Here is a 26,089-nt window from a genome sequence, read left to right as displayed (position 1 = left end):
CACTCCAGCTTTGTTTGGTCAGCTTTAATGCGGAAGTGGAGCAAAACATTCGGATAAAACAGCACTTATTGAAAATAAAGGAACTCGGTGTGAGGCAAAAACATTTAAATAATATCAACTTATTGGGTAAAATGGTTTATTAAATTGTGTGGAGTATAGTTAGTTTTTCAATTATCATTTATTTTTTATGTGAAAATAAATAAATAGGGCGAGCCGAAGAACCAGGCATGATGAAACATCTTGATCAATTCAACACTCTTTGACGTAATTGCTCATTCACAACGCTTTGAGATTGTGAACGTTTTATTCTACCGCGTATCCCGTAGGAGTTTCACACTTTGATTCGATATCTAACACCGCCCAACAGTGGCAGAAAGCTTCATAAAACATGCAGCCCGGTGATACAATTAGAGACCGTGTGTATTATGTTGTAGTTGCCGTGACAGTGAACTACGGCCTGCAAAAAACGATTCCAGTCACTGACTGGTTTATAATAGAAATATGTGTATATAATTATTTACGATTGCCTTAGTTGTTTATTTTTTTGACCTTTCGGACAACTATTTCTCGCTGTCTTCCCTTCTTACATAAACTAAACGAAGACGGTCCCTAAGTGTGGCTGATGACGCGTTTAAGTTTATTGGCGCGGAAGTTTGTTTTCTCAATAATTTGCTTCGGTGACGGTCCCGTTAATATCTCCGCCTGTGGATTACTTGTTCGAATGAAACGTATGTTTCCCTTATATCACATTAAATTTAACGTCAATGTAACTTTACCGTGTCGCATTGTTTGGTGATATTGTTAAGTTAACTATCTTGCTTGTATCGATCCCCAGTTAAGTGAACGCAGAAAACATGCTAGCTTGTTTGTAGCGTGAGCTAACACGATCCCATCTGACTGTTTCTTCAGATGATGCGTAGAAAGCGGCAGCCTGCTTCTGATAAAGGCGAGGGAGCCGCGTCTAACTCCAGTAAGTTTCCTTTAGCTGCTGCACTGCTGACCAATGTTCATGGTTCCCGAGTGAAGGTTCTTCATCCCGGCTAGTGTGGCGGGTCGGGATCAATCATCCGGTTACACTAGCATGTCCGGATTCCAGAGTCTCTCATCCCAACGCCATAACTGTCTATTTGAAATGTTTTTAATACTTTATCGTGAAAATAACCTGCGTTTTATTTACATATGCAAAGTGGGGAAAGTGGCAGAATATCTTAGAAAGATGTTTGTATGAGGAAGCTGTTCTGTTAAAAGTTTATTCTCTTCTCCCCGCAGAGCGAAAGAGGAGCCGCAGCGCTGCTCCAGAGTCACAGCAGCCTGTCCCAGAAGAGACACATAAAAGTGTCTTTGGGCTCTTCCTTCAAGAGGCAGGGGTCACATTGAAAGTGGGGGCCACGTCCAACGAGATTGGTAATTGCACTCGATCTAGGTTTCTGAATGTAACAAGCCCATATATATATATATATATATCTTGATTTTTTTTCTTTCCTGGTCTTAATCTTTTCTTCTCCAGCTGTTAACCAAGTGGTTTTTCAAAAAAGGATCCAGCAGCAACTCCAGAGGAGCCCCAGGTACCCCGGGGTGAGCGTGAACACACTCTGTGCACAAAGGTCAAGCCCCGAGCACGAAGCGATCGTTTACCTTTCCCCTCTCAGATTGTACAGGAGTTCATTACTGGATTGGAATCCTATATTGAAGATCCGGAGAAATTCAAGAACTGCCTCCTTCCTTGCGTCCCACGGTTGTCTGATGGGGATTCTGGGTAATTCTTATGAACACACACACACACACACACACACACACACACACACACACACACTGCTAATAGAAGCACGTTAGGTTTGCACTTGAATTCATGAGGTCGACATGGAGACGTACGGTTTTCCTCTGTGTTGCAGTTGTGTCAACTCCTTCCAGGAAAGCCTGCTGCGGATGCTGTTGGGAGTTGAAATGCTACAGGTAGGACCCTTTTTTTGGGGGGGGGTAAATATTCAGCAATATTCGGCTATGATGATGTAACTCAGAAATTTTATTTTAGATTAGTTTAGTTTGGTTTAGTTTGGAATAAAAAATAAAATAATACGAAAACATATTTTGGCAAAAAAAAACAATAAATATGTCAAAAACAAAACCTCAAATGTGCCATGTACACAAGAAATAGCAAATATGTCATTATATAGTGCTTGAAAAGGAGTGGGATGAAGACCCCCCCCCATTGAGGGGGGGGTTATTAAATCCCCCCCCCCCATTATACAACTAAGATTTCAAATCTATTGGACTTCTAATAATGTAAAAAAAACAAACGAAACAATTAAGGAACATTTATATATAGCACAGATTACTAAATAATTAATAAGCAATATTACAATGGTAAGAAGGAGCCATTTATAGAATAGGAATGAATATAAAATGTTCTTCCCGAGGCATGTAAACGAGCAATGCGTTTAAACATGTCTGACCTACTTTTCTTTTCCTCGCAGACTTTCATCATCAACGCCTTGCTCGAGAAACTCCCCGAGTTTATGCTTGAGGGGTCAGCGTTTCAAGAGTTAATGTTACACTCTATTGTTTGCAAGTGTTTGTTCCTGCGTACTGTAGCCTCTTTCCCGTCTTTCACAGCGGTGGAGACGGAGGGCTCAGCATTCCTCGCCTAATTATTAACCAGCTGAAATGGCTGGACAGAGTCGTGGACGGCAAGGTAGTCATCTCTGTGATGACCCGTCTAGACGGTCGTCATGCGTCTTTTTATTTTTAGCTGATCTCTCATCACGTATTCCGTCTTCACATTAGTTATTGCTCAGATTCCTATTAATGGCAGGAGTTGGCAGCAAAGCTCATGGAGCTGGTGTCGGTGGCGCCGGTGGAGACTCAGTGTGACATCATCACCAGCCTGGCGGAGATTTTGGAAGACTCCCAGCACAGCGACGTAGCCAGAGAGCTCAAGTGCGTAGCGTAAACCTCCGCCGCAGATCTGTGGCTCTCGCTCTGCTTGCGTCACTTCAGCGTTTCCGATCTTTACCGTCGTGTCTTCTTTAGCGCTTTGCTCCAGGTTAACACGCAGTTGACTGTCCCCATCCTAGATGCCCTCTCTAGTCTGAACCTCAGTTCATCTTTACTGACGGAGGTATCGCACGCACGCACACACACACACACATCTTTTTACAATACGGCCACCCAAGGGTGGAACTGTTTGACTCCCGCCCTCAAAACATGCACCTCTTTGGCCTCCTTCAAAACAGCCCTAAAAATTCACCTTTTAGGGGGGCAGAAACTGAGATAGTCATCACGACTCTCTCCGGATCAATCCCCCCCCCCCCCCACCCCCTTTTTGTCCACCTACGTCGTACATATTATGTGACTTTTTAATTTATTGTTATTTTGCACTAATTTAGTAATTTATTTTTTTTGGTATTGTTAAATGCCGATGATTTATGTACGAAGGACTTTCAACGGAAACAAGTGCTTTTTTGAAATGCTCCTCTTAGACAGGATGTTTGACTGTATTTGTACTGTGATACATACTACTGTTTGACTGTACCTGTACTCTAACATTCTATCTAATAAATATATTCATCATCGTCACACACACACACGCGGTTTGCTGCACTTATTTTTGGCGAGTCGCTAAAGGGAAAGCGAATGTTGCTGCTTCTCTCGTAGGTCCGTGAAGCCGTCACGACCACCTTGGTTGCTGTTCAGCTGGAAGACCTGCCCGTGGTGGTGAAGTTCATCCTCCACTCTGTATCGGCCGCCGACGCCTTTGAGGTCAGAGGGTTGCACCGATTTGCACAACGACATATTGTTCGTGTGCTGGTTTGTAGCGTGCTTAATTCTAATTGGATATATTTGCCGTCTCAGGTGGTGGCTGGCCTCCGTCGGAAGCTGGAATTGGAGCAGTGCGTATTGCCTTCCGTGCTGCAGGCATCCCAGAGTCGCCTGAAGAACAAAAGACCGGGATCGTAAGACCAGCAGGACTCGCCGAATATACACCGTTATAGTTTGCTGTAAGCTGTTCTGAAGTGGGCCGGCAGGCTTCTTATATTTCCCAACCTGCCTTGGGGGCAGGTCGTCGTCCACGCCGGCGGCCGGCGGCAGCCAGGACAGCATCGTGCTGATATTAGACGGAATCAAGTCAGCGGTGCGATTCCAGAGAGCCATATCGGAGGCTTGGCTCAAGGTGGGAGATACCATTTGAATACCTTTTTATTTGATTTCTTCTCATCTTCAACAGTCCGCCCCTATTTCAGCTTTAATTAGTGACATTTTAACTGTTTTTCAAAAGGCAATCGAGTCAGTGGATGAAGCGGAGAACCACAAGGTGAGCGCCATCTTGTCAGTTCGGGGGTTTATCTCTATTGAATGTATAAAATGGCCTTTTAAGTCCCATTCTTATAAAGTAGAATGAGGAATGGCTGTAAAATGTGATTTTAAAGATGGAATTTAAATCTCAAATGAGAAGGTGTGTGTCCAAACATCGGGCTGGTCGTGCTTGTCCGTCTTCACTTCCATGCGCTGCTGCGTCAGGTGATAGATCTGCTGGTGCTGTTCATCCTCCACTCCACCAACGCCAACCAGAGCCGGCGGGGGGCAGAGAGGGTGCTGAGGGCCAAACTGAGAACCGGGCTGATCCAGGAGACGCTGCTCCAGAAGACCTTCAGGGACTACGCTCAGGTGGCTCCGGTCTTCGACCATCAAAGAGCAGTAGCATCGTGAACAAGAGTTCCTTTACATCTATTTAGCAAATATCAGATTCGTGGCTTTGAGTTGAACTTAACGATGGTGCTTGCAGGTGATGCGAGGGTATTTCCCCTCCGTCCTGGCTCTGGCCCAGACGCTGCTGCGCTCCCCCGACCCCCGCGTGGTGCCGTTCGGGGGACACATGTACCAACACGCCTTCACTGCCTTCGACTCTTACTGCCAGCAGGTGCGTTTGGGCTTCGAGTTGCTGAACCTGAATACATTTTAGTCCTTTTTTTTTTTTTTAGTCCGTCTTGTGCCTTTCCTGCAGGAGGTGGTGGGCTCCCTCGTGACCCACGTGTGCAGCGGCTTGGGTGGGGAGGTGGACGCAGCTCTGGAGCTGCTCTGCGGCCTGGTTACGGAAAAGCCTTCGGAATTAGCCTCGTATGCTGTTTTTGTCAAGGTAAGGCGGGTCTGCCGCTAGAACGCCACCTAATGGTGCTCTTGGACACGTCTCCATTGTGCCTGGTGGACTTGTTTAACTGAGTGTATTTGTTAAAGGGCATCCTGGACTACATGGAGAACCTCACAGCCCAGCAGATCCGCAGGCTGTTCCACCTTCTGAGCGTTCTGGCCTTCGGGCAGCAGCAGAAGGGCTCTCACATCCAGGTGCCCATCCACGATCAACAGCTTTCCTGCCTTGTCTTGTCGTCCACTCGCCCACTGATCCACTCGTTTTGTCCCCCCTGTCCCCCCCCAAGGATGACATGCACATCGTTATCCGCAAACAGCTTTCCAGCACCATCCCCAAGTACAAGCGTATCGGGATCATCGGTGCCGTCATGATTATAGGCAGCATGGGGGCCAGCAGGTACAACTGTACTCGCAGGAGTACCGGTACGCAGTACCTGTACGCAGTATTGTTCCTGTTCAAGTCCACTGCTCTCACTCTCTGCAGGCTTAAAGGGAAGGAGCTGCAGAATGGCTCGCTCCCCCAGGAGACTTTCAGGCAGGTGCGTATCGGCCAAAAGAGTCATTTCCTTTTTATTTAAACTTATAAGAGTTTATAAGTAGCTGTGCCCCAAAGTTTAGCGTTTTAAAGGAAAAGTCTCGCCAACTTGGTTCTTGTAAAACTCTGATTTTTCCATTTGTATCAGACGATGGAAACGTTTTGTTCTACAAATATCTTTAGATCACATTTTATTTAGCTGTTTTTTTTTTTTTTTACTTTATTTTAGCAAGCAGTAAATTCATTACCTGTTTTTTATTTCATTGCTTGACAATGACTCTCATATAATTAGCATTCCTTTACTCGCGCCTCTGACGCATTAACATAGGTGGCGAACCTTTAACGGCTTTTAACGGCCATTGCAATAAACCAAGCTAAAATCAGCGTGTGGGTGTTTGTGGCGGGCGCTCCTCAGCTGTCGGGCTGAAACGGGACCTCCTCGTGTGTTTCTGCGTCGCAGCTGACGGCCTTGCTGGAGCTGGTGAAGTCGAGCAGTGAGAGCACCCCCGAGGCTGCTGCTTTGTACTATGATGAACTGGCCAACCTGATCATGAGCGCCACCCTGGACCCCCAGGTTCTGGTACGTCTCAAGTGTTTCACACATTGTTCAATCACCTTAAGACAAAGCATTATGATCGTCACGCGTCTTAATGCTGCCTGCAGGAAACGATCGCAGGGAGTGTCCTGGACGACTTTCAGATTGACTTTGTTGTGGATCTGGGGCCTGAAATATCAGGGTTAGTGACAGACAGCAGGAAATATAAGAACACGGAGAAACTCGTTTAATACCTGCCGTCCGCGCACCTCAGGTCCCTCCCGTTTCCGGCCAGCGTGATGTATGATCTGGATGAGGAGGAGAGTCAGGGAAGCATCGCCATCAACCTGCTGCCTTTGCTGGCCAAAGACGTGCAACACAAAGAGCAGCAGAGCAGCGGTCGACGCCAGACGCCGCACAAGTAAGTCACCTCAAAACAAAAATCACCTTCCCCTGTCCCCTCGTGTGTTTCTCTTGCACAAGGGTCTGATTTTGTTGGATTTGTTTCTTCCTGTGTTTTGTGGGGGGGGAAGGCGCGTCTCCCCGCTCTGCCTGGCTCCTTTCTTTCGCCTGTTGCGACTCTGTGAGGAGAAAAGGCACAACGGAGACCTTGAGGAGATCGATGCCCTGCTGGGTGAGAGTCTTGTCTTTTTACCCCCCCCCCCCCCCCCCATCAGTAAGTCCACCCGTTTGTCCATCATCAGCACCAAACCTTCTACCAGATGACATCATTGGCTATTTAGAATTTCCTAGATTTTATTTAGTGAGTTTTTCATGGACGATCTATTTTGAGGTGACTCTGAAAGTTGGACATTTTCTGTTTCCATATATCCCAGACATTTGTTCTGTTCTCTCGATTCACCAAAGGAATGGGGGGTCATACCCACACGCTGAGCAACTTCAGAGAAATCCTGTATCTTTAACTGCAAAAAAGAATGTCCCTGTGTGTTTTGTGGAAAACAGGCTGCCCTTTGATCCTAACCAACATGGATGCTGTCGAGAAGATGGAGAGCATGTCGAAAGCCGAGAGGGAGTTTCTGTGCACTTTGCTGTTTCTCACCATCAACTGGTTCAGAGAGGTAACTGCGTGCTCACTTGATGATTAGTACAGATAGTTTTCCTGCTAAGTAGCAGGTGTGTGTGAGACTGATGCATGTCTGGCCTCTGTCTTTATAGGTCATAAATTCATTCTGTACGCAGAAAGACGTTGAGATGAAGATGAAGGTCATGACCCGTCTCCAGAACATCACATACCTTCAGACACTGTTAGAAAGGGCTTTGGCAGGTGATCCCTCAATGCTCCCACAGTCGCGCCCCCCCCCCCCTCATGTCATGAATACCAGTTCTACTGAAGGCTTATTTGTCGTCTGTCTGATTCAGGAACGCCCGGCTATGTCCCACCTGTTGCAAACTTTGACGGAGAACGCACAGATGGGATTTCACCTCTGTCCACTTCTCCTGTGAATAAGGAAAAGAAAGGTGGCCATTCCCAAGAGAGGATGTTTTACTGGGTAATAATGAGACCAGATGTTGAGCGTTACGATTTGTTTTGTTTTTTATGTAGTTGGTGCGGGGAAGAAGAGAAAGGCCCCTGGTAAGAACTCTGAGAGCTGCTCTCTGGAGACGACTGAAGCAGAGAAATCTCAGCAGGTAAATCCTCCATCCTCACGTTCGTCTGGTATTCAATGCGCCTGAGCTGAAAACATGAAAAACGCGTCCCCGCTGAAGGAGCAGCCGGAGAAAGAGAAGGAAAAGCCCATCAGACAAGGAGTCAGTCTGGTTTCCTGCAGAGCCTTTTTCAGGGAGCTGGACATCGAGGTTCTGAGCGTGCTGCAGTGCGGCTTGCTCTCCCGGTCGCTGCTGGACTCTGAGCTCCACACGGAGGTAAGAACCGGAAGAGCAATGTTTCATCGATGCCCATTTTTGAAATGAACATCGTGGCTTTCCAAACCACGAGGATGGGATCGGATCTATTTGGCACCACGTGCAACGACGCAAATTAAGTGCTGCATTTCCTCATGTCTGATGTGACCGAAGGTGCGAGACGAGGTTCTGCTGGGTCCTTCTGAGATGGTTTTCCTGCTGGAAGATATGCTTCAGAAACTCGAGTTCAGTCTCACAGCTGCGCCTGCAAAGAGAGCGCCTTTCCTCAAGGTAGAGAAAAATCAGGCCGATGCTTATTGCGATAAACACCAAATCAGAAGTCGTGATAAGACAGAGAAAAGAGCCAGAGGAAAATAGGTTTCTGAACTATTGATAAAAATGGTCAAGACTTTAGGAAGTATTTTTCTTTCACACAGGGAAGGACTTCTAAGAGTGTCGGGTTCTCCCACCTGCAGCAGAGGAGCTCCAAGGATATCGCTTCCTGTTGCATCCAGCTGCTTCCTGCTCTTTGCTCACACCTGGAGAACTGCCACAACCATTTTCAGGTACAAGCGGATTGTTCCATCGGGCAGTTTGCAACGCAGATGTTCGATTTGTGTTTAAACGCAAATGATCCTAATCTAAAGCAGCAAGGGTTCCTGCGTGGGGCAACGCGCTGAATCTGTAGATGCGAGCTTGACTCTGACTCCTTCTGTGTGTTTTTATTATTACAGGCGCTGCTGTCTGAGAATAACGGCATTGTGGACGGCCCTGCTACAGACGTTCAGGAGCATCATCTGATGTCCTCGGCCTACCAGCTACTCCTGCGGGTCCTGAACAGAACCTTCAGCTGGTGAGGGAGAGTAACCAGCCGCGTCCATATCGGGCATGAACTCTTTTAACTGGACTGAATGAGCCTTTGTTTGTGCTTGCCAGGTCTGGATTCAGCCAGCCAGGACAGCGAGGGCTACTGAAGAAGGCGCTGGGAGTCCTGGCTGGGCGACTAAAGGAGGGCGGTGCCGAGCTGAACCTGGAGCAGCTTGTGAAGTGAGTTCTTTGCGTTTGCGTTTAATGGCGCGTCTTGTTGTTTCGGTGTGATGACGACAGACTTTTAAACACGCCTCGCTCCTTTCTTTGTTTTGTTCAGACACAGCTTCGAGTACCTGGTGAATTTCAGCAGCACGGCGCCGAGTCTCGGCTCCGCCCTGAGTCTCTCGCAGCTCCTGTCCACCGTGTCAGAGAAAGGAGGGAACCCCGCCGCCTACAGAGAGCAGAGCGGTCAGGGCGACGCGTCTGTGATCCCTCTTCTTTTAATGTCGTTCTGATGCTGATTCGTTTGATGCGTTTTCTCCTTCAGCGTCCGTAGCAAAGCGCTTCCTGTGCCAAGTCTGGGTGACGGCCGCCGGAGAGAAGGAGCGAGGGAACAAATTTAACGAAGCGCTTCACTCACTCCTCAGGTGCGTCTGCAGGAATAAACAATATGCACAAAAGAAAACGCAACAATCGGTGGAAATTAGCAAAGATATTTGGCGATTTGATATGATGAGGAATATCTGACTAGAAGAACTCCAGCAATGTGTACTGTACTCACACAAACACATCACAGATGACTGAGACATGAACGTTAAGCTCCAAGAAACTGAACTTTGTTTCTGTCTCTCCATCTATAAACGACGCCCAACCCTAAATATAAAGCACGTGGTTGCCATTTATGGTTCGGGTTTCGTTGTCATTTTGAGCAGCCGCCTGTCTCTGCAGAATCTACCTGGAACATGTCGATGATATTCTGAAGGCAGTGGAGGAGATAGCTGGAGAGGGAATCCCTGAGCTTGTCAGCGCATCCAAAGAGGAGAGCTCTTCATCGTGGCCCACTCTCAGCAGGTCGGCCCTCACGCTTTGTTATCGTGTAGTAAAGTAGAAGCTCGCTGTGCTTTGTCCCATTATCTTCCTTTTTTTCTTCAGGCAAACGTTCCTCGTGTTCTACAAAGTGTTGATGGGCGAGCTGGAGAAGGCCGCCAGGAAGATTCCTGCTTACAAAATAAGCGACAACAATGAGGTCAGCCACCAGGTGGAGCAAGGCACCAGGCCTTCATTTAATCAGAGCCGCAGAAACACTTCTCAATATTTTTAGCGGTGAAGGAGTCCATCTTTGGCTCTGCAATTTGATGCATGTCTGTCTGTTTTTTTTTTTAGTTTGTCCACAACAACTTATTCTGAAATAACTCACAAAAAATGAGGCCAAACTGCTGTTGGTTTTACTACATGCAACCCATTTCCTTCCGTCAAGGCTCAGAGTGAGAAGCTGCTGACGTGGAACCTGGCTGTCAGAGACTTTCTTATCCTGGTCAACCTAGTAAAGGTCTGTTAGGTGACCGGATGTCTGAATGCACTGAGTTTTGACGTTCAACCTCATTTTGTTCTGATTGAATCCCGTTTTATTCTCCGCTGTTATCGTTATGTGTCAGTTTGGCTAAGCTGCTCCCATATTCCTCCTGTGATCTTTTTATTGCAGCTGTTTGATTCCAGGGCTGTGCTCAACGTGTGCCTGAAGGTGAGCTGCCTGTTTGAAAACACTTCTCCTTCTGGCGAAGCAGCTGCTCCCTTTTCACCGACTAACTGTGCTATTCCATCGGTAGAACGGTCGCCTGTTCCTGGAGTCTTTCCTGAAGTTGGGGATGCCTTTATTGGACAACAGTTTTAAAAGGCACAAGGTACGCATGACTGTCACCGAGTGCAACTTGTTCATATCCCGTTAAGATGGATCTTAAACTGTTAGCTACGGCTTAAACAGGGACTCTGATAAACATGGTTTTTATTCCATCGGCTAGCGACACAACCGCAGTTAGCTCGAGGCCGATTCGCTAATGAAAGCGCTACAAGCAACGTGAATGTAATCCCCGATCTTTTCAAGGAGGATGTCCAGAGCCTACTGAAAACATTCCAGCTCAGCACCCGGCAGCTCCATCACATGTGTGGCCACTCTAAGGTAGCTACAGATCTCAGTTTCCTCTCTCACACTTCCACCTGCGTGCACCGGAGCCAGGTCCGCCAGTTAGAATAACGTGTGCTAATCCTCGACGCTCTGTAATGAATCGGCTTTGTCTTTATGTGCTGGGACTCAGACTCGCCAGGACACGAGCCTGACCAACCACGTCCCAGCGATAAAGAAGAGCCTGGAGCTGTTTGTTTATAGAGTCAAAGCCATGCTGACGCTCAACAACTGTCAGGAGGCGTTTTGGATTGGAAACCTGAAGAATCGCAACCTGAAGGTAGAACAGCAGCAGACTTTCAGAGTGTGTCCGGCTCACTTCTGAGACATCTCATTCAAGAGAATAATATTTGCTGCAGGGCGAGGAGATTTTATCTCAGAGGTCACAAGAAAGTGAGGATGACGAGGAGGAGGAGGAGCCGGAGCCACATTCCCTGCTGCAGCAGGAATCGTCAGAGGATGAGGTACCCGTCATCTCCATCAACTCCAGGGTTATATTCTTTTTAAATAAGCCAATAATTAAATGGTATTTGTATACCAGTGGAAATTAAAAGTTTGATTCGGCATTTTGAGATAATTATCAATGAATTAATCAAGAATTACACAATACAGATCGTGTGGTAAGAGCTTTTGCTTTCTTTTCTTTGAATTCTTCTTGATTGTGGGAATCTTTCTCTCATACTTTCTGGCGCAGTGCAACTACCAAAAGCAATTTCCCTTTTGGGATTATTGACGTTTTCTGATTCTAATTTTACGAGTTAAAACTTTGCACATATTTTCTTTGTATGGTTTTTAAATGGCTTGTGTGTCAAAGGGGGGATTTCGCAAATAAATCACATTGGCTTTTGCTTTATGTCTCGACTGTTTGAGGTCAAGGCGAAGATGTTTTCTATCAAAATGTCAGGGCTGTGAGATCTGGTGTGTTTCAGTGCGAAGTACCTGTGAGGAACATTGAACAATTGGAAGCTATGTGGTCGTTTATCTGGTAAACAAATGTAAAAAATGGCTAAAACGCTCAATAAGGTAACCATTTAAAACTTTGTTTTGTTTACAAAACATTGCACACAGGTTGTATTTGTGCTGGATAAGCAGCACACAGTTCTAGCAGTCAGTTGAATTAGCTGCTTCAACAGTTCAAACTGTAGAGTGGTGGTTTGATAAGATATCTGGTTCTTCCACCTGCTAATGATTAGCATATGATAAAGATGAAAGGGACCGTGTCCAGCCCGATGCTGTGCAGGGTTGCCCAATGCTCTTCATGCGTTTCCCTTCAGGCCCCGGAGTCCGACTCTGAGGCGAGTAAGAGGGTCAACGGAGGAGATGATGTTGACCAAGCTGCCCTCACAGATGGGTCTGACTCGACCTGAGAGGACAGCCAAACTGCTGCTGTTGATTTGAAATGTTTTTTGCACATACCTGTTTCACATGGCGAGAGTTTTGGAGCAATGCTTTCTAAATGTACCGAACACTGCATTAATTTGTGTCGTTGTAAGATCAGTAGCAGCTATAAGACAGCCATTCTTACAGTGCCGTTACGCACTTCTGCAGGCTTGCTTTGTTGACGCTGAAACATGTCATGGTTGCTAGGCTTCTGACAATACACCATTTATTTAATTACTTTTGTTTGCTGACCAAATAAAATGCAGATTATTGAATGACTGTGTGTAATGATTTGTTGAGTCATGAATTCTTACTCCTTGTGAAAGGTCATTTTGAGACACCATAAATACTGTAAGTGACTCAGAGTTTAATTAAGGAAAATCTGAAACCAGGGATAAGACTCTGTTTGTGAACTCTTGCAATACTTTGGTGTGCAAATGAATCTTGGATACAAAATGTTTAGAGCCGTGACAGACTTAAATGTAATCCTTGCGGGAAACCCAGACCGTAAAAGCACATCAATAAAAAAAAGTGCTTCTTTTTGCTACTGTTAAATCTCACTCTGAAAATGCCGCCATGACTGAGCAGCAACAGTTAAGAGACTGGGTTTAGCAATCGGTCGTTGAACACCCGAGTCTGAAGCCCCACGGGCCTTTTTAGCTCCTTTTTGAAAGAACTTTCTTTTTAATATAGAAATACAGAAATGGCTAATTACAAAACATCCCACAGATTAAACAAATACCGATGATTAGAGGATAATTAAATCATCCTCATTCTAACCACATGTCCAAAAAAGATCAATTAAAAATGGCTAAAATGGGTTGAATTAGAGTTAAGTGCAGCCCCCACTTCACAGCTCACAAATAACACGTTGACAAAATGAAAGACAATTTAAATCCAACACCTCAAACACTTTATGTAATTAAACCTTAAAGTAAAATGTAATTAATGTTCGTCTGCTCGTTAGCTTTATAGAGTGAGTGTTGTGTTCCAGAACTCGGATCTCTCTGTGCGTGGCCTTCTGGACTGAACCATGGTGATTAAAAAGAGTCCATACGAGGGACACGAAGAAACACAATATACTTAAGATTATTATTAATGCAAAGCTTTATAGTTATATGTATTGATAGTCATATATTATAGGTAAATCAGATTATTTTAGCTGCGTGGCTACTAGCTAGTGCATATAAGTAGCTTCTTCAGAAACCCCTCTCCCACTGATGCTCCCCTCCTCTGTTTGGTGAGAATGGTATATCCCGGAAGCATTTTCCACTGTTTGCGGAAATACCGTAAACTGTCAAACACTTAATTGTGCCACTGACGGGGGGAGGCATTCAACGCTCTTGAGCAGCCACCATTTTTTACGTCTCAGATTTGAATCTTGTGGATTATAGCTTCGGCGTTTGTCACCCGTTTTCCTGCATTCAGGCAGAACATTTCTGGGACACAGTAAAACGACCGCGTTGGTGGAACCATGTCTGACTCAATTCTGCTGCTTCTCATAGTGGTGCTCATTGTGTGTCTCGTTGTGACCGTAGCGGGCTACGCGGTGTACTCGGGGCTTCTGGCGCAAATCACAATAAAGACCGGACCCCCTCCTATAAGGAACGTTACCATCGCTTATAAGTTCAAGGAGGGCGCCTACAAGGACTGCGGCGCCGTCTACACCGAGAGCTGCAGCATTGGGCCGAAGTTGCGCTCCATCGGCATCTTTTATGATGACCCGAAGCAGGTGAGCCCCCCCCCCCCGAACTTTGTCTAACTACGCAGCACTGATAAGCCTGTATTTATACTTCAGCTCCAGAACGAAGCCAATGTTCTCTGTTGCACCACAGTGTGTTTTAATTTGACCTGAGCGCAGTCTTAAAGGTCACGCAGCCCCTACAAAATAAAAGACATCTCATACTGTGACACAAGCAAAAAAAAACAACAACAACAAAACTGTCATATTTGAGAAGCTGAAACCAGCAGAAGTGTGATTCTTAGAGTTGTTGATTACGTTTCTGTTTTGTCAAGTTAGTAATGAATCTAACTTTACAGTGTCGGTAACTTTCAAATGGAATTAACCGGCTTGCTGTCAGAAGGGCTTAGACGTGCCTCAGAGGTGGAACTACGATGTAAAGCGATGGGACTTGGCGTCTGTGCTAGAAGGGGTTAAACGTCAAAGCGGCCTCCTGTGGGTGAAGGAACCTGAATCATCAAACCAGTCAGCTGTTCAGTGCCACGTTGCACCATTGACACCCCCCCCCCCTCCTCTCTCTCTCTCATCCTGTTTCCAGGGCGCTCCAGCATTTGGCTGCTTCTGAGTCAAATAATGTTTACCATAATTAAACTAGAAGGGCAGACAGAACCGCTCCCACACGGCCAACGGGAGCTGCTGTACCTCTGACAGTAAAGCCATTCGGTTCGTCTGAATAAGTTCTGACGTTATTTGTCCAACATCGGGCAGAAATCAATCCCTCCTTCTATTCCTGCGCTCATCCAGAGCCTTTTTCTTTCATAAATGTGTCCTTCCTCAGCTGAGGACTGTGGACGTTTCCTACTTTATTTTGACATTCCAACGTTGAACATGAGTCGTGGCTTATGTATTTATTTTGGTCAACAGGAGATGTATGCTCAACAAACGGCTGCTTTGGTAGATGACAATGTTTATTCAGGAGTTCAGCACACATGACAGCGACTTTGACTTTGCAACATGGCTTGTGCTTTGACCGGGTTGTAAAATGACTGCTGATGAGTCTCAGTAGTCCAGACGTAGAATATTTAAAGACTAAAAATAATAACAACTACTACTGCCTCTTGTGTTTGGGGCCATTGTAATACTCTACTGTCGTTCATTGCAAGGTGCAGTATTCTGTTGTCCCTGCGGAACAGGAACGTGGCAAACTGGCAGCACTCTGTCTCTGTGCGCAGGCCTTCCTTCAGTAAATGCTTTCAGTGGAAAGCCTGACTGGAAGCCTGGACAGTGGAAAGTTGTGGCGAGAGGCTCACCGGGGAGCTTTTAAAATGTTTCTGCTGGTGAAAGAATTTGCGGAGAGTCTGGATAATAAGCTGCTCCACAGATTTGCGCATGGGGCACAATGAGCTCTCGGGCTTCGCTGATGTAGTTTGAAGAGGCGGTATATGGACCTCTGATTCACTTGTTGAGATTATTTACACAGTGGAAAATAGTGCTAGTAATTAATAATCAATCAGTAATCAGCTGGTCCAAACTTTTTGAAATATTTAATCAGAGCGGCTTGGAAAGGCTTGGCTCAGTCATTTTCTTGGTTTTGACGACAGGGACTCAGTCGGTCGGGACTCGGGTGGGGAACCGGAGGGTCACCGGTTCAAAAGGGGTCTACCTCCGTGGCACTGCCGAAGTGTCCTTGAGCAAGGCCCACACCCCGCCTCCCAGCTGCTGACACACCACGGTGGCACCCCCGCCCTATGCCCTCTCCGTATGTTATGTGGCCCATACACACATATATATATGTGTGTGTGTACTCAACAACGACAAGAAATAAAGATTTAATTAAACATGACTCTACATAGAACTAAATGAAAGCGCTAACGGTTGGGTGGTGACGGCTAACAGCGTGGTAAACCCGGTACCTTGTCACAGCAGGGTGCAAAGGGCTGCGGTCGTATACGTTTACTCTTTGAACTGTTTGATTTGTGACTTGGAGGCCGATAGTTTCTTTACGCATCAACGGCCACATAATAAAGCCAAACGCATTTCTTTTGTATCCAGATGGGGGTATCTGGATCGCTCTCAAAATGTGATGGGATCTAAGTTAGACCAAGAGATTCAGATTTGTATTGTTTTAATAAATAATCACCAGCATGTGCAGATGGTGCATTCACGTTTATAAACATTCATTCTAGCAGAGGAGACTCTTTTAGCTTGAATACACTCTATCCTCGACACTGACCTGTTGTCACGCTGCACACTATGGCCACTAGATGGCAGTGTTAGCATTGGTATTGAGTTGTGCCTGTACTTAATTTATTATCATTGATTAATTTAGTCACTAAATGAAATGTAACTGAAATGTAACAGTTTTTTAAGCTGGAGTGGATCTTAGATTTTGTTGACTGAAATGTGGTAATTGTTAATTAATATTCGTCATAAAGTCAGTAAATTCTGATTCTACCTTTTTAGAGAAGATGTTTGGCATCATTTTGTTTCGATCACGTTACCTGAGTCAGTTTTCGGATTCACGCCCTTCCTGATAACTTCTGATTGTGTTTAATGGTAATAATCTATAGTTTATTAATACTACTTCAGCCCCAGCTTTGACAGGTGTGGACTCTTTACTTTACTACACAGGTACCGGCGGGTAATTAGCATCCTTACCTCGATCAGCTCAGGCACTTCAGGCTACATAGTAAAGGGAGCGGCTCCTCTGGCATGTGTTTGCATGTAGGCTTAAAATTGCCATCACTTAATACTGTACTGTATCACAAAAAAGGCTTGTGGGATGGAGGAGTTTAGCACTTCCACTGGGGGGGGGGGGAATCGGAGGATCAGTGACCCGCAGCCGTCACCAACACGACTCAGGCCGAGCTGCTTTGAAGCCAGCATTGAACAAATCCCAGAGTGGGATGAAAGACAAAAGTGAATCATTGAATCCCCGAGTTGTGCTCGATGTTTGGTCGAAGAAAAGCAAGGAGTAGAAAAAACAAACCCTTAACTGTCTGCAAGGAATGTGTCATTAATGGAGAGCGAGCCGCATGTTTGACATGCTTGACCCTAAAAACTATGGTTTGGTTCATTCTCTCATCTCATGAGGTCCCTCTTTGCCCACTCACGGGGCTTTGCTATGAGGGGCAGGGTAGAAGAACGCGCCACGTGTGAGGAACGGGATGAGGCGTTTAAACTGTTAGGAATCGTACTCACCTTGAGAGGCTCGCAGTGCTCCAATTCATCAATCGGAATTTCAGATCAGAGCGCGGAGCATCGGCGCACTCGAGTCAAAGTGATTAGCATTTTACAATCGGCAGCGACATGAAAGAGAGGGGGGGGGGGGGGGGGGGCTTCTGCTGCTTTTTAAAGGTGGATATAGAATGAGACATAAATGCGCTGCGGCTCTGAAGTCTGGTCTCAGATGTCCTGAAGGCTGCGTTATGCCTGATTGTGGACGTGCTTGTCTCTCTTCAATTTATGTTTGTGGACACTCTCAACAGTCAGTGACACAATGCTAAACCAGATGGGAGATGCCCTGGATGTTTACTACCCCCCCCCCCCCAAAAAAAAAGGAGCTGCCATTTTATCCTCAAACATATCTATTGAATATATTTGCAGGATGCAATTTTAACAAGAATGACGGGGAAGACACTTCCTTCAATCGTGTCGTGTGTTGGGTTTCCACTCTTATAATTCACAGAACGTTGGTTTACACGAGCGAATGCGAATCAGAACAGCCGATAGGGAGCACGGTGGTGGAGGAGAGAAGATTGTTGTTGAGAGAGAGAGGATCTGATTCTCTTATTAGGGAAGATTACCTCCAAGCCCCGATGACATCTGGCTGGAGGCGGGCCACGCCGTGTCCAGCTGGCCAAGGGGTGTTGAACCAGCTCAACAACTGTCGGTGGCAAAGGAAAACCATGGGCTGCCTCCAGCAGGCTGCGTATCCTTGCCAGTAATTATGTATGCCAGAAGTCCCAGGATGCCATGTGTAATTACCAGCTACATCTGAGCACAGCTTAAAGGCACCGAACTTGCACTTGGTGAGAGAGAGAGAGAGAGGCAGCCATTGGGGCCCACGCCTCGTCACTGCAGCAGATGCATAAAAACCTCGGGGGGGGGGGGGGGGGTCCATCTTAATTTCATTTACACCGTCGTTATGACGGACGGCTGGTTCAGGCGACTTAAAATCAGATGCCGGTGCGATGGTTGTTTTTTTGTTTTTTCTTGCTGTCCAAGTTGAAAAAAGACCCTCAAGTGTTTCCTTGCTCAATGATGCTGTACCTGCGTCTGCTTGAGTTAAGCACGCCAGCTTTCACTGTTAATCCAGCTGCAAAGGAGCCATCGCGGCATACCTGCGGTCTCGGGGCGCTGTTAGTCTGACTTACCTCTGCTGCCGTGGCGACCTGTAGCGGTGCCAAAATGACCTCGGATCAGCAGAGACGGCTCTGACGCCAGGAAAGCGAACCGCTCTCCTTGAGAGATTGCTTATCTTGTAGTTGTCTATTCTCCTTACTCTCTGTGTGTCAAGTCTAGTTCTGTGACCCCCCCCCCCCGTCTCTGTGTTCCAGATTTAGAATGAAAACAATACCGTGGGCCACTGAACAGAAAACCAAAGCTCTCGGGCAAAGGCGACGATGTGCATCTTTTGCTTGATGCATTTATCCAATGCAATTTGGGCCGTTGACAAGCTCCTCTCAGACTCGCTGCTCGTCCTGCTTCTGTGCAGCCGTTGATGGTGAAGGAGGTCCATGTGAGCTCCCACTGCAGATGCGTTGACTATGCAGGGAGCGGTCACATGATCCTCTTCCTAATCCAGCGTCATCCTGAAGCTCAGTGCCAACAAGGGTGTGAAAGTATTTCTCCAAATATTTTGATTTAAATTATGCTGCTTTTTTTTTTTTTAGGTGTTAACCTGCAAAAACTTAACAGGAAAGGAACTCCTTTCTGCCTTGCAGAGAGCAGATGATATATGTGTGCACCGTTAATCACACCCACTCTGCTCATTTAGCTCTGCGTTTGGTTGATTGGTCACCCGGCAGTGGGGCTTTAATGAATGCAGCAATGGTTCTCATTATGTCTCAGTAAGTGGGAGTGTTGGCTGCCCGCCTCTAACCTGCTCTCACTTCAGGAGTGACCCGCGGTAATCGGAGCCAGAGTTTCAAGCAGTGCTTCCCAGATTAGGCGACGGCCAAGAGGAGGAAAGATGGAGCTTAAATCCTCATTATCGGTCCGCTAATAAAGAGTTATCTTTGTCAGTCGTACCTTTTTATTGTCGTAGAACCATCATCCATCAAAAGAGACCCTTGTAGCCTCAAGCAAAGTACATATTGCTTGTGAAATTACTTTCTCTTCCAACAGGTCCGTGGAGACCTGGTGTGTGTGTGTGTGTGTGTGTGTGTGTGGGTATGGGTGTGTGTCGTGAGCCATGTACATATTTTTTTCTCTCTCCCAAAGACAGGAAATTAATGTTTTCTGTACATGAAATTACCCGAGGCATGAATTAAGATCACGTCATTGTTTAAGTCTTACAGATCTCTTCACTGTGGTTTCTATATTCTGTATTCCAGACATGTCAGAGTTCATTTTGGGGACTATCAGCTTCGGCCTTCTTATTGTCCGTCTCTCTGCTTCTCCACCGCTCCAGTCTAAAGCCGCAGCCGGTCCTCCTCAGCTACACCTGTGCGAACCGGATTTTCCCGCTGCCTTCCGTAGCGCAGCTCGTGCAGCACCGGGCCTTCAGAGCGCTGCAGCTCAGCGTGGGAAGAATCTCTCAATTGTCATTTTGCTGCTGTTAAAATTTCAAACGCAGACAAAATAACTTTGGTGGGGATGACAAAGACAAGTCAAGTCCATGAAGCGAGGTTCCTCGCCCTCCTAATTGCCTGTCCATCTATGTGGTGGATTATTTTGCAGGAAGCAGGGCTGAGATGCAGGTCAGCGCTGGTGTTTGTTCCTGCCACTGTGTGGGATATGAATGATATCATTAGTGAACTACCGGCTCGGCTGACACACGCTAGTCTATCTGCACTGAGAGCATGAAAGGCTGCGAGACGAGAAGATAGCGATGTGGGAGGACGCTTGTCACCCCATCTGTCTTTAAACGGTTATTGACGAGGAGCAGCTCTGCATAGCGGGGATGGTGACGGCTCATGTTTGATCTGCTGTACGACAAATATTCAGATGCAAATGTATCAGATAAAATTAAGTTGTTATTAAAAAAAAAAGCTCTGAATCGATAAAACCTCAAATGCGGTGATTATATTCATTTGTGTACAAATTTATGTTTGTGGGACCCAACCCATGAATTTCAATGATCGACCGCTAATAGCCAATATTATCTTTCAAAATGAGTCATTCCAAGCCCAAATGGTGGCGCTATTATGAAGAAATAATGTTTTCTAAAGACACTTGTTGAAGTTTCATTGTTTGTTTTTCTTTTTCAGGATTTTACATGTGAACTTTGCACACATTTGATATCCTGATATATAGATGTTCATGCTTCTCCCGGATCTGTGAAGAGTTGTGTTCTCTGGCACAGCGACGCTGATGATCATCGTGTTTATCAGGAGCGACGTCCATCCTGGTTTAGCTTGTCGGCAAGCTATGATTTGCTTATCAGTATTAAGCACCGATTGGAATGTCACAGGTTGAGATTACAATAAATTCCCTTGTATCTTTTACCATTATATTTGGCAATCCATCCTCAATGTAGATGCTCTGAAGGAAAAGTCAGGCTATGAATACCAGTGGTTATATCTATCTGCTATTCTTATAATACCATGTCCACCACCGCGCCGCTAAATATGCATCAGCAGGATTTAAACATGTTTTCCTTTCTTATTGCTTCAATGCTTTGCTCCAGCGCTGCATACACAGTGACTCGCTGCTTCATTGCAAACGCATCTGTTCTTTCTCCTGCTGGCCAGATTGAATAATCCCCTGCCAGAGCTGTTGAGCCGTGATCTCTCCGACTTTGACGTTTGCTCACGGTGGCAAAGGTTCTCTGTCAGGTCACGGCAAAGATGAGCCTGTTCAGGCTCAACCAGGCACTGTCAGTCATTATTATCTGGCTGTCCATCACACGGTGGGGACGTTAAGAGGTCAGAGGTGGAGGTGTCCACGCTCACTGGGGGTGGGGGGGGGGGATTGGTGCTGAATTATTATGAACAAAGTGGAGTAGTAGCAGCACGACGCAGACAACGATACTTTTGCATGTGAGAAATGAGATGGAAATGAAGAGAGGGGTTTGCGCTGTTTGGAAGCGATAATTATGCCTCGATGCCAGGGACATGAAGATGAGTGTTGCTTGCTCCCATCTGTGCACCCTCAACGCCAGCCCTTCACAGGCCGCCGCTGTCGTGGAGCGGAGACCGGCAGCAGGCATTAAAGGAACACACCTCGCCCGTTTTCCCTCATCTGAAGCAAATCACACTTGTATTTATTTAATATTCTGCTTTCCGGACCTCTCGTTGCCTTCAGAGCAAAGCCTCTCCAAAGATGAATTCAGGAGTCCTTTGAACGCCGACGGAACAATAGTTCTGTGTATAATCTACTCGCAGCATCGTGCAGGAAGGGATCATTATGATGCAGCCTCCTTATATCGGAACGAGTGCTTGCAGTACATTCTGCTGGTGCCTGCAGGGGTAATGAGGAAACATGTAATTAGAAAACGAGTACTCTAGCAAGCTTCAGAAGAGGGCGCGCAGATACATGTTAAGTATAACGACGTGGCTTTTTTAGTGAATTGGCGAGAAGCCGTTACGGCTCATTAAAAGCCAACCACCAGTCAGTAAGAGAATGAGACGGCTGAGGGATGTGCGTGGGAGACTGTCACATCCTCTTCTGACTGATGATCTGCTCGTGATTCTGGAGCCGTCGCTCATCTGCATGCAGACTCGCGGGCGCGTTAAGGAACATGGTGGCGGAGGTTTGCACTGAAGGAGACCGGACCTACATGTCACCTCGCATCTACTCCGCTCAAGAGTCGTTGAGCAGAACAGACAATGCCGTCTAGAGTGTGGGGGTGCGGTTCCGAGGCTGAACCGACTCGAGCTATATTACTTTTGTTATAGCTCTATTAATATTTCTGTAGTTTGAAAGTTTTTTTTTATAGGTAATAAGGATAGTTATTTTCATTTGGGACCATGTTATTAATTGATAGCCACTACATGTGTAAACTACAATGAATTGGGTCAAAGTTGGTATTTTAACATGCTTTAAGAGCGTTTTCATGTCGCATGGCGTAGGAAAAAGACCACGTCTTGCTCACTTGACTAGCGTGATTTAAATCACCGGCGTTTTGCACTGCCACACGCAGCATGTGGTCTCGCTGGAGGATGCTTGGCAGAGCTGGCAGCACTCTGGCCAGCGACGTTCGGCAGAGTCTCAGCAGATCTCAATCAAGCCTCTATTCTTACCGCCGCTTATGTGCTGAGGGAGCATTAAGTCACCTGTTGTTATGCATGATTATGTGTCCTGGAATAACAAACAAAAGACCCCCCCCCCCCCCCCACTCTAAACACAGCACACACACACTAATTTGCACTTGCTTCTTTGTGTTGCAGCACAGTATTGCAAGCCAAACACTTTTCCTGAACCCATTAAAGTTAGGCACACAAAAGTTGGCAGTCTTGTGGTGTGGCCAAAAGTGTGTACAGTATATTCAATCCTTTTTTTTGCCTTGTTTTAGCGGTTAATCACGCCGTCGGTTTGATTACTGTAAATGAGCAGTGCGTTTCATCTGATTTAAGGCGACACACTGAGATTTTTTTTTTTAACTGGATCTGTGTCCAATAAATAAAATAGCTCTGCTCTTTGTCCCCTCAGAGGCCGTCGGATAAATGCCGATACGCCGTGGGCAACATCCTGTGCGAGGGGGAAGAGAAGCCCGATGAAGAACTGCGGAAGTTGCACGAGAGCTTTGGCTTCAAGCTGTTTTCCCTGCCGGAAGTGAGCCATGCCGTAACCACCACCTTCCCCTACACCACCTCGCTGTCGTTGGTGCTGGGCCCTTACAGGGTGTACCCCCAGCTCGAATCCTACCTCGAGGTACAGCCAATATGACAGTGTGATGGCAGAAAATGATATACCTCATGACAGCTGGAGTCTGTCGAAGGCTTTTTTAGCCGTTAGTGTCAGGAGTTGTTATTGAAAAGCGTCTCCAGTTTTCAGGAGAACATTTCTTTCTACGGTATTTATACCCCCTCACCCACATGAAAAAGTAAGACGGCAGTTTTCGTCTCTTCCTTATGTCCTTTTATTGCAGAGGATGGCACGCCTCTTATGATCACATCTGTCCTCTCCTCTGCTTCCCGTCAAAAGGCCTTCACTGGTGCGTTGCTTAATTTATTCCGTGCACAGATAGGTTCCTGAAAGTAGATTAAGAATTGATGAAGCAGCAGCAAATGAAGGTACGTCTGAGTCCCTCAGCCCTTGTGCTGGGCTCCATGTCCTCAGGGCAGCCCCCCCCCCCCCCCAAAAAAAAAAGCTATTGACATTTGTTGATGACATTTACCCACATGGATTTGTTTAGGGCCATCCCAGTGCATGAATAATGCTCAGTGTGTGTTTGTGGGTGGGTGCGCGCTCTCATGTACGTCCATCTGTTTATTCAGGCATCTGTTTCATCACAGGAGGGGGAAAAAAAAAAGAATCCCAGTTCCGCAGTCCAAAAATTGTAAATGTTCATTTTTATTTTCATTATGTCTTCTCACTTTCTTTGGTTGCCGTAAACATACGTAAGCGTGATAATGGGGGAGGCACACAACTGGTTAATGTTAAGAGCGGTTACATCGGCGTGCCAGAATTTATTCGTGTATCGTTATTAAAAAAAAAGGCACGTTAGAAATGCCCGCACAATCTGAGCGCACCATCAGCGTGTGATGGTGACATTTTGCCATTAGAGACGTGCTCGCTGCTTTTAAGTCCTCCATCTGTTGTATTGTGACGAGCAAGGACGGAGACAAGGACCTCGCCGAAGGCGATGCTCAGTGCCAGCGTATCAAAGACGTGCTAAAGATAGCGGGCAGCCTTTCCTCCCGGCCTTGTCCCAGAGTCTTCTTTATTAGGTGGCTTCTTTATCAGCTTTTGGCACTGACACTAAAGTTTGCATTTTGTGATGCGTTCATGTCTTCAAAAACAATATGCAGTATATCGTGTGAGACAGATCAGTCTATTGTCGTCGTCGTCCCCCCCCTTGCTATTTCACAATATACCGCTGCGCTTTTGATTGTAGTCATTTTTTCCTCTGACACCTGCAATCATTTGTCTGGGGACATTATAATAGATGTCCAATAGTTCCATTGTCACACACATTTAAACCGAGTTCCGTCTCAAACCATTTAACACAGGAAATGTCTTGAAATGTGCTCTCTGTGTTTGATCCATCCCTGTAGTGGGCAGCCCTTCAGGCGCCCTGGCAGCGAGATGGTGTTAAATAGACTGGTGGGGACGGGGGGGGGGGGACTGGTGCTCGAACCAGCGACGCACTGATAATTGTGCAGTGCCTTCTCAATGGAACGGCATGTTTACCAGTCAAGCTGTCTATGGACATTTAAATCACAGTGATTGTGTGGAAATGCCACAGATAATCTGGGAATTACAGCCAGACTGTAACTTCAGACGCGTTTGGTGATAATTCTTTGTAGGTTTAGTCGCCGTGAGTATAGATAGCTGTATTGATTACCACAGCTTTGACCTTTGAAGTCAAACAGTGAAATGAAGTGCATTCAGCGCTGACCAGTGCAACCGGTGATGCTGGGAGGCCAGACTGGCGAGCTGAGTGTCTGGCTCTGCGCCCCTCCTCCCCCCTTCGGCACGATAGCATTTTCTCAGACTCTCTGGTGATGCTCTAGTCCTCTACACTAGATTAGGTGCGTAAATGCATATTTCCACTTGAATGCCTTCTCTCCAGTCCAACAGTGCCATATCCACAGCAGCTTAGCTCACCTTATCTCCTCCATGCACACACACGTACACCCACACACACGCGCGCGCACACACCCATGCTGTAATAGGGGATGCAGTTGCAGCTTACATGATGTGAAGTGGGTGTTTGGTGTCTGCTGTATTTAATCCTGGTGTTTTACTGTGCTGTTAATAATCACAGACTATCAGCGAATTAGAGTGGAAATTCAGCATCTTAAACATCTTAAAACGCCCTGATTGGGTGTTCAGGTGTTCGCTCTTTTACTGATAGATCTTGGTGTGTTTTTGTAATTCTGTCAGGCTCTCTTACTCTTGAGAAAACCGTTGAATCTTGTCCTCCTTTTTTATCTCGTGTCAAACGGGAACAGGGCCGGGCGTCTTGTAAAACCCACGCCCAGCCATTACAGTGACCTTCTAAACGCCACGTGTCTCTGTCTCGACTGAGCAGAAACACGCAGACGGACCATTTATCAGTAATAATCCTTAATTGTGTTGCACAGTTTAAAAAAAAAAACACACACACCTGTTTTTGTTCTCTCAAAGTGCGTTTCAGAAATCTCCCACGCACTGTCTGGCATCCCGTCATTTCTACCTGGTATTGCAGCTCTTTTTTAGTTCTCATCTTTAGAAATGGTGTCTAACCAGACAAAGGAGTAGAAGGCAGTGGATTTGATTGCAATTACACAAGTTCAGAAGTTATTACAAACTATTTGAATGAATGTTAGTGGAGGAATTACTTCCATTCATTTGTGTAGAAACATCTGCAGAAATCTAAATGTTCCATGTCGTGTTCCTCTGTTTGCTGCCTGCCCATGTGGGTCGTGTTTATTTTGCTATAAGCAGGGAATTAAATGAGCCTCTCATGCCATCGACTGTTTATCTCTACAGGCACAAAACCTTTCAATGAGCATCTATTGATTTGACCAAAGTGGCAAAAGCAAACACCGACTGCACTGCTGCGAGAGCATTTTAGTTTCAAGCTAAGTGATAAGGAAAGCCTACAAACTCTGCAGCAACAAGGTTATGAGGAAAACCGCTGATGCT

General features: G+C 46.2%; 2 protein-coding genes across 2 annotated transcripts in view; both read left to right on the top strand.

The window, feature by feature from the left end:
• Positions 1-909: 909 nt before the first annotated feature.
• On the top strand, positions 910-12,496 carry fancd2 (FA complementation group D2). Its single transcript, XM_068742455.1, has 43 exons — positions 910-970; positions 1,270-1,404; positions 1,508-1,575; positions 1,650-1,756; positions 1,893-1,953; positions 2,475-2,527; positions 2,614-2,692; positions 2,813-2,937; positions 3,031-3,118; positions 3,655-3,759; positions 3,853-3,953; positions 4,060-4,171; positions 4,277-4,312; positions 4,519-4,665; positions 4,784-4,918; positions 5,003-5,134; positions 5,233-5,340; positions 5,433-5,542; positions 5,630-5,684; positions 6,141-6,260; positions 6,344-6,417; positions 6,490-6,636; positions 6,749-6,849; positions 7,179-7,294; positions 7,392-7,500; positions 7,596-7,694; positions 7,780-7,865; positions 7,944-8,099; positions 8,253-8,369; positions 8,516-8,644; positions 8,813-8,931; positions 9,015-9,125; positions 9,226-9,356; positions 9,436-9,535; positions 9,837-9,959; positions 10,041-10,134; positions 10,366-10,437; positions 10,591-10,629; positions 10,715-10,789; positions 10,990-11,064; positions 11,201-11,347; positions 11,427-11,531; positions 12,342-12,496. Exons 1-43 carry the CDS (start codon positions 910-912, stop codon positions 12,432-12,434), a joined length of 4,356 nt encoding a protein of 1,451 aa, XP_068598556.1. The 3' UTR covers positions 12,435-12,496.
• Positions 12,497-13,751: 1,255 nt separating this feature from the next.
• Positions 13,752-26,089, top strand: part of tex264a (testis expressed 264, ER-phagy receptor a) — a 37,412-nt gene continuing 25,074 nt past the window's right edge. Inside the window, exons 1-2 of the mRNA XM_068742595.1 lie at positions 13,752-14,179; positions 22,946-23,167. Of these exons, the coding sequence (XP_068598696.1) occupies positions 13,922-14,179; positions 22,946-23,167 (480 nt within the window). The 5' untranslated portion in view covers positions 13,752-13,921. The remainder of the gene's footprint in view (positions 14,180-22,945; positions 23,168-26,089) is intronic.

This window comes from Brachionichthys hirsutus, chromosome 8 (assembly GCF_040956055.1).
Source record: "Brachionichthys hirsutus isolate HB-005 chromosome 8, CSIRO-AGI_Bhir_v1, whole genome shotgun sequence".
NCBI classification, from domain to species: Eukaryota; Metazoa; Chordata; class Actinopteri; order Lophiiformes; family Brachionichthyidae; genus Brachionichthys; species Brachionichthys hirsutus.
The sequence above is the reverse complement of the archived record's forward strand: the minus strand, read 5'-3'. Positions and strand labels throughout refer to the sequence as shown.

What these genes read in the sequence shown, in the direction of transcription:
- fancd2 (XM_068742455.1), top strand. Translation starts at nt 910, where the DNA reads ATGATGCGTAGAAAGCGGCAGCCTGCTTCTGATAAAGGCGAGGGAGCC. An exon ending in GGCCACGTCCAACGAGATTG is followed by an intron (nt 1,405 to 1,507) that starts GTAATTGCACTC and finishes TTTCTTCTCCAG; the next exon opens with CTGTTAACCAAGTGGTTTTT. An exon ending in GTTCATCTTTACTGACGGAG is followed by an intron (nt 3,119 to 3,654) that starts GTATCGCACGCA and finishes CTTCTCTCGTAG; the next exon opens with GTCCGTGAAGCCGTCACGAC.